The following is a 17,500-nucleotide window of genomic DNA, read 5'->3' as shown; positions in this document are numbered from 1 at the left end:
CTCAGGACAACAGGCTGCATTGAATCGCTTATCAATGCACACACCTCAACAATGATGGAACTGTGATGGACATTCGGTGTTCCCTTTGGAGTCTGGTTCCTCTTAAGGTTTCTTCCTCATGCCTTCTCAGGGAGTTTTTCCATGCTTGCTCATTAGGGATAAACCTACAGATATAAGGAAGAAACGTGTATATAAAAACTACATTATTTAACTTAATAGATCAACAGGCAACCGATTTAATCACTTCTGACCAATCCACAGCACTGTGTGAAAGGATCTCTGCAGGACAAGCGACCGGACCCGTAGTCATTCATTTTGGTGCAGACGGATCCTTTGACTGATAGGGTCGTGGGCGGAGTTAAAAAGGAAAAAAAGGCAGTTCTGATTGATCGTATTTGCAGCTGCCTTGGATTTGTGTGCTTTAGAGTATAAACATTAGCCAGTGTGTTTTGATTGACTGTGTGTACGTGTGGGGGAGTGTGTGTGTGTGTGTTATGGAACATATCAGGCAGCTCGACAGATTGCTGCCTCTGCAGGAGCAGAAACAGGAGTAAGGACTAACCGAGGCAGACCTGCATACACTCAACACCTCACACACACACTTTTTTCTAATCACCCCAGGCCCCCCTGAAAACACAAACCGAGACGGCTTCCTCAGGTGTGTGTGTGTGTGAGCGAGACCTGCATGCTGGCAGCTAACACCTCTCCAGCTGAGATGCAGAAGGACGTGTCGTCATGGCGACAGCCCAGAGTTCTAACGTTTGTACATAAAAGCTGCTCAGCGCCGAAACGCCAGACAAAGCGCTTTAACTGCACGATCGGGGGACGGGTTACTTTGTCGAGTACTGGATGTGTGTGTGTGTGTGTGTGTGTGTGTGTGTGTGTGTGTGTGTGTGTGTGTGTGTGTGTGTGTGTGTGTGTGTGTGTGTGTGTGTGTGTGTGTGTGTGTGGTGGTGTGCACTTTTTAATTCGATTGTTGAACTTGATGCCAATCGCTGTAATGTAAATTATAGACGTGCGACCTCACTGAAACACCTGAAAAAAGATTCCCAGAATTTCCCAAATTCCCAAAAGTCGCTCCATGATACATTTCTCCAAGCACTTCAAATCCAGATGGGGAAAAGTAAAAAATTATATGCAGAGACTGATATGTATAAAAATGATATGAAATATTTGGTCTGCATTGTAATATACCGTATTTTCCGGACTATAAACCGCTACTTTTTTTTTTCCCCACGCTTCGAACCCCGCGGCTTAAACAATGAAGCGGCTAATTTATGTATTTTTCCTGGGTTTTTCCCGTTTTCACAAACTTCAAGCCAAAAAATTGAGCCCCATAACATTAGACCAATGAAATTGCGGAACAGGTTCAGGTGAACCAATGAAACTCTTTATATTAAATCAGATGCGCTCCCACTGAATCGGGCCGCACCACATCATAAATATGGATGAGGTTCCTCTGACGTTTGACCTGCTGCTCACTCGGACTGTCAACAGGAAATGCGAATCATTCGTCAAACTGAAAACAACCGGGCATGAAAAAACGCACTTCACCTGTGTTCTGAGCTGCACGGCATCAAGGATTTACATTTACAGTGACTCAACTATTAGTTTACACAAGCAAATCGAATCCAGACACAGAAAAGTAAATTATTCTATGGCGTTTGGTCTGTATTATTATATATATATATATATATATATATATATATATATATATATATATATATATATATATATATATACACACACATACACACACTGATTATGCATTATGACATCATAACATTATAAGCGGTGAAGTGAATTACACTGATCGTCTATTCATCATGGCACCTGTTAGTGGGTGGAATTTATTTATTCGGCTGCAAGTGAACATTTTGTCCTCAAAGTTGACGTGTTAGAAGCAGGAAAAATGGGCGAGCGTAAGGATTTGAGAGTTTGACGAGGGCCAAATTGTGACGTCTAGACGACTGGGTCAGAGCGTCTCCAAAACTGCAGCTCTTGTGGGATGTTCTCGGTCTGCAGTGGTCAGTATCTATTGAAAGTGCTCCAAGGAAGGAATAGTGGTGAACCTGTGACTGGGTCACGGGCGGTCGAGGCTCATTGGTGCACGTGTGGAGCGAAGGCTGAATCTGATCTAACAGTCTAAAGCAGTAAATGTAGTAAACTGTTGCGCGACAGGAATGTTGTGTATATTGTATAAATCAATGTGATGTTGCGTTATGCCAAGTGACCGACCGAGATGGTCTCTCACTACACGCCGACATCCGTGGTCACGTGACAGTCCGGATCACGTGATGGTGCGCACGTTCAACACACACTGTTGGTGGTTATTCCACTTCTCTTTCACTTCAGCTTCACTTCAGGAGTTCAGAACAGACAATCTCAGCTCTGATTGGTCAAACGGGGGCTGATTAATTTTTTCTTCATTCATTAATTTAAACACACACACACACCACATGGTCTTCATGATAGAATGATGGAACAGTCACATGCACAGATGTAACACACTCTCATGTGCGTATGTGAGTGGGAGTTGACATTACTTGCGTGTGTGTGCGTGCGTGTGTGTGTGTGTGTGTGTGTGTGTGATGGTGCATTCTTGAACACCACACACTCACACACACACGCAAACACGTACGCACGCGTTCGGAGATGAAGGAGAACAGGAAGTGGATTTTCTCTCCCTCAGGAAACATGAGTGGCATGCGTGGGAGAGAGAGCAAGAGACCACAGCGTATCCGGGGAAACTGGAGCAAGCAGGAGAGAGGGATGAGGAGACGGGACGGGGAGAGAAAGAGAAGGAGAGAAAGATCCGATGAGGGAGGTGACAGGCTCGATGAATTTGTATAGAGGGAGAACTGGCTGTTTAAAGTAAAAAGAGAGAAAGAAGGTCTCTTTTTTTTTTGTGTGCTGTCTGGAAATGAAAAGTCTTTCAATGACTGCTTTTTATCAGACAAAGAAGTAAAGCCCCCACCACCACCACCACTACCACACACACACACACACACACACACACACACACACACACACACAAAGTGAAAGAGAAGAAAAGACTGTCCGTCTGAAAAATGGCTCGATTAGTGCCAGGATGAGTGTAATTAGGAAACATTCATAAATGTCATTTAACACACACACACACACACACACACACACACACACACACACACACACAAAGACATGATTTTAAAATATGAAATTGCCCATTTATACTGACGTGAGCAATAAAAATAAAACCACACACACTCTCCTCTTCACAGTGCAATGCCAAAGACTGTATTGTTCTCACAGTATGTCGCACCAAATCACCAAATCTTTGTTTTCCCGCCCCACACACACACACACACACACACACACACACACACACACACACACACACACACGTGCACTGAGGCGAGCTCCCTGCCATCTGCCTGGCTGTGAATGTCACCTTGAGTGTACTGTGCTGTTTCTCTCGTTCACTCCATATCACACACACACACCTACACACACACACACACACTACACGGACAGAAGTTTGTGGACACCGGAGCACCCACTCCACGTCATTTTTCTGGGAAGACGTTCCACTAGATTTGTAGAGATTTCATTCATCTACAGGAAATGTTACTGGACTCTGGTACTGATTGAAAATATCATAAGCACCTGAGTGTGTTTGATGAGGAGTAAATGTCCTTCCTACAGTCTTAACAGTTTGGGGAAGAAACCATATATGGGTGGAAAATTCTAGTTTTGGGACACTCGAAACTTTCCACCCATATATGGTTTCTTCCTCAAACTGACACCCCTATATAGAGTGACTTACAACTAAGCAGGTGAGGGTTGGGGGCCTTACTCAAGGGGTTAAGACATTGGATGACTATCTAAAGTGTCATTGTGGCGTCTGTAAGGTCCTCAGTAGTTCGTCTGGCTGCTTTGTAACTGAGTGTCGTGAGCACTAAGTCCATTACCGTTCAGGTTGCTAGGGGACTTCAGTTCAGTGTTTTTTTTTTCTCTTCATGTCACTTCCTTTAACAGCTCGACGCCAGGATCGCGTTCCACCTCGCTTGCAAGTCGCTTCGGATAAAAGCCTTTTCAAAGCGTATAAATGTCATTAGTGACTCGGCCTTCTGATATATTTGTATTCCACACTGTTCTATCTACAGAGCTCAGGGTTTCATCTTTCCATGTCGGCTTTGAAGCTCAGTATTCTGCCTGAACATCAGCAGAAATCGACGGAATCTTTTTCTTGAATCTGTTCAAGTATATTCGAGTGCCAAGCTAACAGGCGGGATTTTCCAGAATGTTCCACAGGTTTACAGTGACATGTGAGGAGAATCTTTTATATTCTTAATCCACAATCGAGTAAACTTCAGACTAATCACTAATACTGCTGATTTTATATCATTCAAACTCAGTAGAAAGTAAATAAACAATAAGGAATCGAGCACTAAAGGGCATGCAGGAAATATATTTATATATCAATCTATTAGATATAATTAAAGGTGGGAAGTAATGAAGTACAAATATTTTGTTACTGTACTTAAGTAGATTTTTCTGGTAGCAGTACTTTACTCCACTATTTATTTTTCTGACAACTTTCTACTTTTTAAATTTTTACACAAATATCTGTATTTCTCCTTCTTACATTTTCATAACACTTATTTAGTTTTAATTCATTTGGTGAAATGTACTTATTTTTTTTTCTTTCCTTTGCGTGCCGTTTTCAGACCATCAAACTGTTTGTCATTGCTCAGCTCTTTAAATCTACCACTGGTGTACCATTTCCTGGCTCTCACACACCACAGATGTAGACTAGTTTATAAAGATAACAATAAGCAGGCAGAAGACAAGAAGTCCGGGGTTTATTTGAAAGAGACAGAGGGAGTCAGTGACGTAAATATGACTGAGAACAGAGACATTCTTGATCACCTGATCATCATAATTTCTCTGCTTGTGTTCTATATGGTGGATGTTCAGCCTGGATACATTTATTTATTTTGAGGCATTTTTTTCCTCATAATGCTGAAACGAACATAAATTACTGTCTTTTTTGATCGTCCTGATAAGAGCAATACATAATTGGAATCTGTAAAGGGTCTACTTATATTTGTATACAATCATAATAACAACAAAATGCTGTGCTTTTGTAAAGTAATGAACAGACAGGGGGCGCTCTCTGCCATCTCGGTCATCTCTCTTAACAGACACACTTTTAACTACATTTGAATCTAATCTAATCTAATCTAATCTAATGCAATAGGAAATCGATTATTTTGGTGGGCCTTTTGCAAACACGCTAGACTTGTTCACGTATTATCATACTGCACATAACTCATGAGATTATAGTTAGATTTAGTGTCCTGAAGCGTTCAAGCGAAGTTTATTCCTGTTCTCACTGACTGTGTTAAACGGTCGCTCCTCACCAGCTCTATCTCTCAAACACACTCACTCACACACACGGAGAAACTGTGTTACAGGAAAATGGAGGAAACGGTACAACGAAGCCTCCGTCCATAAATGTTAAATAAAGGTTTTAAAAATAATCAATTGCAGGAATTGGTTTATTAAATACAACCCTCTGTGTGTGCCATTACTATGGAAACAATAGTTAAAATCTACGTATAAAAAGTGACACACAGCTGCTGACCAATCAGATTTGAGCGCTCATTTACGCCATGCTGTGGCCTGTTTCCTGTTAGGAGTGTACAGAAGTCTTCACCCTAACTACAGTGAGCATTCAATACCACCTTCTGACCAATCAGAAGCAAGCAGGTTTAAATATATAAATATCGGAATATTTACAGATAGGGTTGCCAAATGTGCAGGTTACCTGCACATTCATCAATCACATGCACACATGCTTACAGCAGGGCTACTGAGGCCACGCCCACTACATGCACTGTGCATTCCACAATAAAATACACATTTATAAAATTTCTACAATCCTGCACACAAAATAATGTAAAAATAATGTCCACCTTGGCGATTATTCACGTGAATTACATGCGTTTATGTCCAAAACATCCTTGTACAACCACATTTAACTAACAATTAAATACAATTTAAATACAACCTTTTATAAAATCTTGTTTGCATTCATGTCAGCATATACATCATATATATGTTTGTATATGATACAGTTTATATAATTGTCCCAAAATTTCTGATTAATTACCATAAATTCCTGGTAAGTTTCCAACTTATTGTATTATATTATTTCTCATGAAAATTTACAGAAAATTTCATTCTTTTTGCACCCCTATTTACAGAGTTTGTACAATTAAGTAGCGCCCGTGTACGTAAATGTGATAACAGAGGGGGAAAAAGAGACTCGGAACTTGATTTACTGTTGTTTGATTCGAACAGTATTATGAATTGTATAATTGAATACGTTTCGGCTCGTGTGCGATGCAGCAGCAACACTGAAAGTTGATCCAGAAAGCATTTTATTGTGTTATGGATTTTTTTCTTTAGCTAAACAGAAAAGGAAACAACTGGTATTGTATACATTTTGTGTTTCCTTCCGTTTTAAATGCACGTTTACTGTAAAGGCTTAGCGAGGCTAATTAACTGGCGCAATCTCCTCATCAGCTGGAGTGAATGGGGAAAAATCGTCAGCCTCCTACAGGATGAGGAAGTGGCAGGATGAGTGACGGGTTAATCAGACGCCTAATCCTCCATAACGCCGCAATCCATTTTTTTTTCTTCTTCCAATGCGATTATCATTTGAAGACCCCGGGATGTAAAGAAGTGCCGCCTTAGAACTTAGAATTGTTTTTGAAAGGCTTTATTGTTTTGTTTTATTGAACGTTTCTGTCAGTGTTTATTCTAGTTTTTTCTCAGTCTTCTCCTTCCTTTAGTCTAAAAATTTAAATTTTTGCTCTAATTGGCCAGAAGAGAGTACCAGGGAAGAAGTTAGTGCTTAAATTGAGCGTACGTCACTGCTAACAGGCCGGTGAAGTGAACTGTTCCTCCTGAGCTCTGTTTTATTCCTGTTTTTAAGACCCCCATGTATTACTTATCTTCACCGTTTCCTCTTGGGGAATCTCTGTTGCCATCTTGAGGCTTGACACATGACTTTATCAGCCCAAGTGACATTTATTGGATGAGATTTAGGCCTGAGGGATCGAGTCAGCCTACACTACAGAAGCAGCTCTCTGGTGTGACGCGTTGTTATTTTTTTCCGAAACTTGCTTCAAGCGTACTAATTTAGAAATGTGAAATGGAATCGGCCCTGTAGAGTTCGGGTGCTTGGTGTGTCTGTAGCTGCTGTTTTCAGAAGGCAGAAAGTCAGGACCGTTGATTACGCTGACTGGACAGAATGAGGTCATGAGGAGCGCTTTACTGGAAAGCAGGAGGATTTCTATTGTTCTTGGTGCCGAGGGTACACGTGTTCCTGTTGGAAAAGGCTCTCCACTTGGGCTTAGTGGCCACTCGTGACGTCGGAGATGCGCATTTTGGGTCGTGGCAGGATGTGAGCGAGGGCGTGTCCTTATTGGTAATGAAACCGGGCCAAGTGCTTCCGGAATCAGCCATGGCCCCCTTTTACACACCCTCACACACATACACACAGGAGACTAGTTGGTCTAGTTGTTACTGAAAATGGACCTATTTTGAATTACACTGACCAATTCTAGTTATCCACACTATACACACACTCTACCACAGTACATTATACTTCCCTTTACTACACTGTGCCCCACTATCCCATCTAGAGGTCGACCGGTACCGATAGCTAGGCTAACCGATTAATCAACCAATTTCCATTTTTTTAAATGGATACTGAATGAAATAAAAACAACATTTAATGTGAACTAGTACTGAACTTTATTACACAATTAAATGTAATTTTATTGCTTGAGTCTTTGTGAAGACATTTCAAGATTTCAAGCGTGTCTGTATGGATTTATGTGAAATGTTAACACCTTAAGGTAAGAGTCCATTCGTAACATTTACCGAACCTAAATGCTTTAGAAGAATTGTTTATAGTTTTTGTTAATTATAACATTTACTAATACATTTTTAAACATTTTTAAATTAAATGTAGTTCATTCACTATAAATGTGGTACAGCGAAAACAGATAGCACGTGGCATCAGTGTTCACCTCTAGAGGCCGTTCTCGTACTGTACAATGACAGCGGAAATTCTCAGCCGCTCCAGAAACAGACGCAACCCGGAAAAACTATCGGTATGTATTTTTGCTGATGGTTCCAGCAATCAACTAAATAATCACATTCTATAATGCATTTTACACTTCTATATTGCATTATACTCTTTTATACTGTATTCTACCATGTCCCATGCTAGACTGTTCTATATATACTGCATTACCAAATCCTGTGCTACACTATATGATAATAAACTATCCCATACTTTTCCTAAACTACCCTATACAATTCTACACCACCTTATATGTTCATATACTATTCCACACTACGCTATTCATATTCTTAATATTAATCTATATCCTTACACCGTTCTTGAAGGAAATTCGAGAGGATTTTTTTCCCCTGAGCAGAGACGGGCCAGTAAATAATGCAGCACCACCAGCACACAGGTTCGTATCGAATCGATTTGTGACAGCGCAGGGAACGGATTCCATTCGCTCACTGTGCACCTAGAACTGAGTCATCCTCAGAAGGGCTGTGGTCGCTCCTGCTCGCATTGTAATGAGAGATCCGGTTGTGTGTGTGTGTGTGTGTGTGTATGGTTATGCTTCAATGATCAGCTGTGAGCCGTGCGACGTGTGGTGAATAGTAAGAGATGGCGACATTGGCGAAGCAATAGGAATGATCACAATGTAGCCGAAAAGAACACGCATATACACAGACACACACACATATATGTATACAGAGGTAAATGTTTGAGCAGACAGCATTCTGTCTGAGAATCTGCAAGCATGTACGCATATTATTAAAGCTCGTCTCACTTCGTGTGTGTGATTATGGGTCATAGTCGACTGATCCATTCTGTCTGGCTGCTTCACTTTGTCTGAGTGTGTGAGTGTGTGTGTGTGAGCTGCATCTTAATCTCACACATTCACTCACTCACACACACACACACACACACACACTCTTACGCACACACATACACACACAATCTGCTTATACTCCCGTCAGGTGTCTTTGAGTAAATTGAGATGAACAGCTTTGACATCCAGGGGAAATGGTTCCTGTGTGTGTGTGTGTGTGTGTGTGTGTGTGTGTGTGTGTGTGTGTGTGTGTGTGTGTGTGTGTGTGTGTGTGTGTGTGTGTGTGTGTGTGTGTGTGTGTGTGTGTGTGTGTGTGTGTGTGTGTGTGTGTGTGTGTGTTGCTGCATGTCTGGTAACTTCAAGGTGTTCTTTAAGGACCCAGACGTTCAGCACACTACGGGCAGATAAACAACTGCTAATAGCAGTAAACCAAAGTAAACAAACAAACCTGATTTATGACTGTAAATGTTGTCACTTTTGCTTGTAGATCCACGCCGGTTGTTATGGCAACAACACTGGTGTGCGTTTGTTTGTTTGTCTCTCTGAAGAATCGAGAAACGACCTTCTTTCTGATTTAAAGTCAAACCGAGTCACATATAAGGAAATCCAAGTTGTAATAAATTCTTCCAAGTAGCATGCTAGTCAAAAGTTTGTGGACACTTGAGTATATGATTTGTAAAAAAAAATTAACATCTCATTCCACATGTAGGTTTTATTGGCTTCATTAATAACATCCACTCTTCAAGATGCTCCACTAGATTTTGGAGTGTGCTTGTGGAGATTTAATTCAGCTACAAGGCTGTTGGTAACGTCATAGAGCTCTATAGAAGGCCATTCAAGATGTTTCCCAGCTTCCAACCCATGGAAAGCACATGTTCATTGCACAAGCACAAGGACATTGTCATGCCAGGAAGACCTTTGGGTCTCCTATTTGAAATGAAGGGAAAATTTCATGCTACAGATACGTATGAAGCTCATCTGGCTGGAAAAGTCGGGTTTCCCAATACTTTTGGCAGTTTTTGTATGTGTATGTATAGTGTGCAGTACACTTAAAGACTACAATATGGTGAACAATACAAACACTTGATATTAATTTGTGATATTTTGGTAAACCTTTGTTGTAAAAAGACAACATGAACGTCTGAGCCTGTGATGTGTGAGTACTGAGCACATCTTTGTGTTGAGATTAACGCGAATCAGTGTTGCCGCGGACGCCGTTAGCTGCAGTGTTGATGAGACGTCATGAGCTGAACTCAGGGATCGAGGAATTCTGAATACTTTGGTTTCTTTCTCATTTCCGAATAAAGCAAAGCACTTTAGCCGATCGCAGTGTAATTCCCTGCACAGCTGACGGGTTTAATAACGCATCTGGCACCAGGAAAGCGTTCCAGTATGGCGTCTGCCAGAAGAGAGCTCCTTGGCGTGGATTCTGTACATCTCAGAGGGTATTGTTCTTTTCCACGTTCTGAGATTTAATGGTGAGTTGAGGTGCTAAATTGGTGATCCAGATCTGACCAGTGTCAGCTTTAGGACATTGTTTCCATTGGTTGGTTGGTTGACATCTCTGAAGGGGCTGGAGTTATCACGTATAGAGCAGGAGGGGTGTGGCTTCTCTTCTCTTCTCATCTCTTCTCTTCTCTCTTTCTATCTCTTTTAACTTTCTATCGCTTCATCTTTCTAATCTCTTTCCCTTTCTTTCTTTCGTTTTCTTTCTTTCTTACTTTTGCTCGCTCATGCTCACTTACTCTGCTTATTACTCTCTGGCTTCATATCTCAGTTCTACCGCTGTGAGATTCTTCTGCTGATATACATCCAGATAAATAGTACTACGCTAGAGGGATGAGGTGCTGTGTGTGTGTGTGTGTGTGTGTGTGTGTGTGTGTGTGTGTGTGTGTGTGTGTGTGTGTGTGTGTGTGTGTGTGTGTGTGTTGGAATGAATTGGAGAGAAGAAGGATGAAGATAGAGTGAATGAGGATGCTGTGAGGACGTGTGCATGGAAAGAGGGAAGATTAAGGAGCGGGTGCTAATGTTTAACACTGCAGAGTTGATGCAGTTACTGTGTCGATTAATCAATGAGTGTGTGTGTGTGTGTGTGTGTGTGTGTGTGTGTGCACGTGTATTGTGCTACATGTACTCTGTAAATGACGCGCATGCATTAATAGTGCTGCTTTATCTTTTCCAGCACATTGAGTCTCAGCACGTCTGCTGATATTGTGACTTTCTCAAGGTCACTGAAAAAGCTCCTGTGTAGTGCAGTGTGTGTGTGTGTGTGTGTGTGTGTGTGTGTGTGTGTGTGTGTGTGTGTGTGTAAGAGAGAGAGTAAATATAGCTTTAAATATTAAGCGTGTGTGTGTGTGTGTGTGTGTGTAGAATAAGTAAATCACATGTGTTAATAACCTGTACATTAGGAACAGTTGGTGTAAAAATACCAATCACACACATGAAAGGAACATCAGCACCATCACACACTCAGTCTGACACACTGCAGCTGTTAAATCTGTCCTCTCTCTCTTTCTCACACACACACACACACACACACACACACACGCTCACACTTATTATTATTACAATACATATTCCTCAGACAGATAGTCAGATGGTCAGATAGATATTAAAAAAAAGATGGACATAAACAGACAGATAGAGACAGATAGATACACAGACAGAGATGGACAAAAAGACAGAAAGACAGATGGTAAACAAACAGACAGGCATGGATAGACTGACCAAAAAAGATAAAAAGACAGATAGAGATGGATAGGCAGACAGACAGATACAATGACTGAGATGGGTAGAGAGAAGAGAGAGATGGATAGGCAGATACACAGACAGAGATGGGTAGACAGAAGGACAGACAGACAGTATAAGTTTCCTCAACACGCTACCTGTCACACTCTGTTATTCCTGAGTTCCTGTTGAACTGTACCTCAGTGTCATCAGTATTAACAGCTGTAATTGTATCTGCTACACTGCATTAGCGCAGTTCACTCACCTGTTACCTAAACACACTAATTCAGCAGAACACCTCTATTATCAGTGCTTTGAGTCGAGCACCAGTGTGTGTTTATTATCTTTAAAGCTGACCAGGAGAGCATCAGTATAGTTCAGGACTTAGTATAGTGAGGACTTGATTTATTTCAGGAAGGGAATCAGACTCACACTGAGTTTCTGGTTGGGAATGAGGTTTGTTCTCCAGATGTGAGCTGAGAAGATGAGCAGAAGGTGAAAATGCGCACTGGATGCGAGTCACACAGCGATTAGAACGACTCATGTTTATCATGAATATGGATTTATATTTGTATTCGTATGAAAGTTGTGTTGGTTTGTTGATTCATTTTTCGTTTTCTGCACCGGGAACAAATAACTAAAAGGATTAATTTCCCAAATAAAAAAATAAATAAAATAAAAAGCTAGGCTTGTTGCTGTATTATTTATTTATTTATTTACTGGTATATTTTTAGTACAGGAAGTGAAACGTGCATAAACACGCGCATGTCGTCTATATTTGGACACGACGCAGATTATACTGTTTCTGGGAAAGAACGTAGGAGCACATGCTAATGAATATCTGCTCTGTCCACTCCTGGGATGCGATTCTGAGTGACTGATTAGTGTGTGCGCGTGTGTGTGTGTGAAGAGAGAGTGGTATGAGGTTTGTGTGCGGGGAGCCTAAAATGCGTTTAAAGCCCATTTACGCTGCTCAGGATCGAGCTGCGAATTGATTTATTGATGAAGCGATCCTCAATCTCACCACCGCGCTCGGGTCTCTCACTCGTCAGAGCTGTGCATGAGAAAAGGCGTTTCTTCTGGAACAGTGGCTCCGGATTCACTCCTCCCCACAGATCACAAATCAGGGATACGTTTATAACATGGTGCCTGAGGCCAGACGTCCGGGTTCTGACTGGATGTGGAGTAATGGCTTTATAAGCGGCTAATGAATACGTGATATGATCCACTGTGTCAGAGTCACAAGCGTGCTCTCTGTGTGTGTGTGTGTGTGTGTGTGTGTGTGTGTGTGTGTGTGTGTGTGTGTGTTTTAGATGAATTGCCAGCCTTAATAGCACCGCTTTGTCTTTTCCACTCAGCTGCTTCTCTAGAACTTGGTCCTGCCTGCCTCTCTGCTAAAAGCTGAATTATCCTCTGCCTGACTTGGCGCTCGAACCCTTGCTAACAATCAGCAGGACACCATGTGAAGCTCTTCTGAGAAGGGTTGCAAAATTCCAGGAATTTAAGTCTGGACGCTTTTCATGGAAGTTAATGGGAATAAACTTTTTTCATTTTAGCAGAATTTCTACACACAGCACACACATACTGCAGGGCTACTGAGGCCACGCCCCCTTCATACACTGTGCTGTTGTGCAACAAAATTCTACTAACAATTAAATCAAAATGTAATTTTTTAAAATCTGTATTAGTTTGTTGACCAAACAGAATGTACAGTTTATATAAATTTACCCAATTTTTTAATAAATTCTCATAAATTCCTGGTAAGTTTTCCAATTTCCCAAATTCCCCAGATGAAGTTTCCATGTAAAGTTTCTGGAATTTTACCAGAGATTCAACACATCTTTTGCAACCCTGCTCCTGAGACACACATCCTGTCGCGTCCTACCGTCCCTCCTACGCTGCCTTATGGATTATGAATCAAAAAGCCGTCTGGGGGAAAAGGTCACCGCGTCTAACAGTCCCTCACGTCGCACCACGATTCGATTTAGCGTCGTCCTGTACCTGAGAAATGAACCTGCTGAAAGGAAAAAGAGATTCACTCCTGACAGGAATGTTTTAATCAGTATGAGATTCTTGATTTTTATTAGCATCCCTCATTACTAGGGGTGGAACGGTACCTATGTACGAGCAGAAGAACTTGAAAAGGGGGAGCACTTCCTTGCTGTAACTCTTATTGTAATAAATGAAATGCACAATATATTTGCCCCCCCTCCCCTATTTTTTTTTTGCTGATCCGAAAAATTACAAAAACACGCAGTGTGATATGAAGTGTGTGTTTTGTGATCGTCGTGGCAAAAACGTAGTGTAACTTCATCATACAGCGAGCAGCGTTGCATTCTGACTTGTGCTGCATTGGATTTCTCATTAAGCTGCCTGAGTGAGAATTTTTTATCCTTTGTTTCAAAAAAGCTAAAAAAATGGACAGATTTCCATTAAATTTAATTGATCATCTTCTGCGGCAGCAAACAATCAGGAAAAAAAACATCAGCAACCCACCAAACCAGCACCAGTTTACTTCAGTCATTAATTATTAATATCCATCAGGGAGGAGCAGATAAAAATAAAAGGCTTTGGTACGCAGACTAAAGTAATCCCTCCGATTATTAGCGCTGAGCTCTTAACCCCCAGCGTCACCCCCGAGCTCTGAAGGTACCGAGGTCATGCCGTGGTATATTAGAAAAAATGAGACGTTCAGGAAATTCGCTGAACACGTATCGCTAGCTTCAGTCATCAGGCTGAATGTGTGGAGGGTAAAGAGAATCCTGTAACGTTCTCATCACAGTGGAGCTGCTCATTACACCTCATACCAATGCCTGAGAGAACCTGCTGATATCTGCTCAGGATGATTAGGAGGATGAGGAGAAAGGAGGAGGATGATGAGGATGAAGGTGAAGTGGATGATGAGAATGATGAGGAGGAGGAGGATGATGGAAATTAAGATGACGGGAATGAAGATAATGAGGATGATGCGGAGAAGGAGAATGATTAGGAGGAGAAGGAGGAAGATATGAATGAGGATGATTATGGGAATAAAGATAATGAGGATGATAGGAATGAGGATGGTGCTGATAATGAGAATAAAGAAGAAGATGAAGATGATTGTGGTGGAGGTGATGATGCAGCTGTATCTCCTTTAAGCTGAAACACAACTAATGTACACATTAGAGCTATTGTTGGATATGCGAGTGTCACAGTTACACTGTAAACACACACACACACACACACACACACACACACACACACACACACACACACACACACACACACTCCACCAAAAAGACAGCACATGGTGGTGGCAGTAAGATGTCTAGTACCGGTTCCGGTAATCACAACTACACCCTGTGTGTGTGTGTGTGTGTGTGTGTGTGTGTGTGTGTGTGTGTGTGTGTGTGTGTGTGTGTGTGTGTGTGTGTGTGTGTGTGTGTGTGTGTGTGTGTGTGTGTGTGTAATTGATCTGTGGTGTTTCTCTCCACCTGACCTGATTGAACAGAACTATTTCAAGAGCCATTTCAGGGCCCCAGTAGACTATGAATAATTCAGCATGGTGACCTTCTCTTTCTGACCAAAAAGCCTTTCTTTCTCTCTCTCTCTCTCTCTCTCTCTCTCTCTCTCTCTCTCACACACACACACACACACACACCTATATACACAGCAATGAGCAATTCACTGCTGTCCAGAGCCGCAGTAGTGTGTTTAGTAAATATTGTTTGAATACACGCACTGGCCACTTTAATAGGAACACAGTGTTTATGCAGTTATAGTGTGTGTGTGTGTGTGTTCTAATTCAGAAATTCTGCTCTCTGTAGAACCGGAAGTTGATGTGTGTGTCATTAAACTTTCAGTCCTCCATGGTTGAATCTTTCTGAGTGTTTTATGTGATGTGAGAGGTTTCATGATATTAACGTGTGTGTGTGTGTGTGTGTGTGTGTGTGTGTGTGTGTGTGGGTGTGTGAGACAGACTGTTTAATTTGACGCTGAAGAAGCTGGTCATGCTGAAGGAACTGGATAAAGATTTGACGTCGGTTGTCATCGCTGTTAAACTCCAGGTACAGCAGTCTTTTTTCTCCTCTCTTGTCCTCTTTTCTTTTCCTTTCTCTTATCCATCCTGTCCTCTTTTCTAATCTCATCATCTTTTTTAGTCTCTTATCCATCTTTTTTTTTTCTTTTTATCCCTTCTCTGTCTGGTCATCTTTTCCAGTCCCTCTATTTCATCCTGTTCTCTTTTCCAGTTTCTCCTAAACATTTTCCTTTTTTTTTCTGTCTTTCTGATGTCTTCTTTTACAGTCTTTTCTCCATCCATTCCTCTTTAAAGTCTTTTATCTGTTCTGTCCTCCTTTCTACTCTCTTTTGTCTTGTCCTCTTTTTCAGTCTCTCCTCTGACCTTTTCACTTCTCCAGTCTCTCCTGTCATTTCTTCTTTTCCTCTTTCCTCTATCCTTTTCTCTTTTCCAGTCTCTTCTCTGCCTTTTCTTCTTTTACAGACTCTTCTCTATCCTTTCCTTTTTCCCCCCAATTTCTTTTTCATCCTTTCCTCTTTTTCAGTCTCTCCTCTGTCATGTACTTATTGTTTAATTCTCATAAAAAAGTAATGGACTAGACAGAGAGAGCAGGTCAATATGAATGCTGTCACTTTGCTTCCATTTAATTCTCTCTCTCTCTCTCTCTCTCTCTCTCTCTCTCTCTCTCTCTCTCTCTCTCTCTCTCTCTCTCTCTCTCTCTCGTTCTTCTCTGTCGGTCCTCTAATGGAACCGTGCCTGGGTTCTTGAAAAGGTTCCTGTTCTGAATTACTTTAGTCTCTCTCTCAGTCGGACACTTGTTTAGTCTCTCTGTCTGTCTCTCTATCACTCTCCAACTCGTTTTCTCTTTCTATCGCTTCTCTTTTTTTCTCTGCGTCTCTACCTCCATCTCATTCTAAAACACACTTTTTCTGTCCTTCTCTCTCTCTCTCTCTCTCTCTCTCTCTCTGTCTCTCTCTCTATCTGTCTGTCTCTGTCCATCTCTCCAGTTCTCACTCCTGAACTCTTGCTCTTTATCCGTGCCTCTCTTTCACACTCTCAAACACTCGTTCTCAGTCTCTCTTTGATGCCTGATCTCTATCAGTTTCTTTGTTTGTCTATGTCTCTCTTTTACACTTTTAAACACCTGTTAACGATCTTTCTCTCTCTTTTTTTTTTAATTTTTTCATCAGGGCTCAAAACGAATCCTCCGCTCCAATGAGATTTTATTGTCTTCAGCGGGACTGACGGAGACGGACTTACAGCTCACGTTCTCTCTGCAGGTTTGTGTCTCACGTGTGTGTGTGTGTCAGATAAATGTCAATATAATGGTGTAAATGTAATGCTGATAATGTAATAAAGGAAGTGATGTCACTTAGAAGGAAGTTATTAGTGTAAAGCCAATCCCTTTATGAGTATAAAGTGTGTGTGTGTGTGTGTGTGTGTGTGTGTGTGTGTGTGTGTGTGTGTGTGTGTGTGTGTGTGTGTGTGTGTGTATGAAATGCCGGGTCTGCAGTATCCTCACTTCCTGAAGCGGGATGCCAACAAACTCCAGATCATGCTGCAGAGGAGGAAACGCTACAAGAACCGCACCATCCTGGGCTACAAGACACTGGCGCTGGGGCTCATCAACATGGCCGAGGTCTGCCTCACTCTTTCTTTATGTCCTCTGTTTCTCTCTCTCTCTCTCTCTCTCTCTCTCTCTCTCTCTCTCTCTCTCTCTCTCTCGCTCTCTCTCTCTCTGTGTCTGCCTCTTTCTCTCTCTGTGTCTGCCTCTCTCGCTCTTTCTCTTTTTCCCTTTTTCCCTTCTGCCTCACTTTTTCTA

General features: G+C 41.6%; 1 protein-coding gene across 4 annotated transcripts in view; it reads left to right on the top strand.

Moving 5' to 3' along the window:
- pacs1 (phosphofurin acidic cluster sorting protein 1) overlaps nucleotides 1-17,500 on the top strand; it is a 58,944-nt gene that overhangs the window by 19,029 nt on the left and 22,415 nt on the right. For all 4 annotated transcript variants that reach the window (XM_083542670.1, XM_083542669.1, XM_083542667.1 and 1 more), the window contains exons 2-4: nucleotides 15,640-15,727; nucleotides 16,869-16,958; nucleotides 17,192-17,317. In XM_083542670.1, the coding sequence (XP_083398796.1) occupies nucleotides 15,640-15,727; nucleotides 16,869-16,958; nucleotides 17,192-17,317 (304 nt within the window). The remainder of the gene's footprint in view (nucleotides 1-15,639; nucleotides 15,728-16,868; nucleotides 16,959-17,191; nucleotides 17,318-17,500) is intronic.

The sequence above is a fragment of the Silurus aristotelis genome (genome assembly GCF_946808225.1).
Source record: "Silurus aristotelis genome assembly, chromosome: 5".
NCBI lineage: Eukaryota > Metazoa > Chordata > Actinopteri > Siluriformes > Siluridae > Silurus > Silurus aristotelis.
This window is presented reverse-complemented; position numbering and strand designations above follow the sequence as displayed.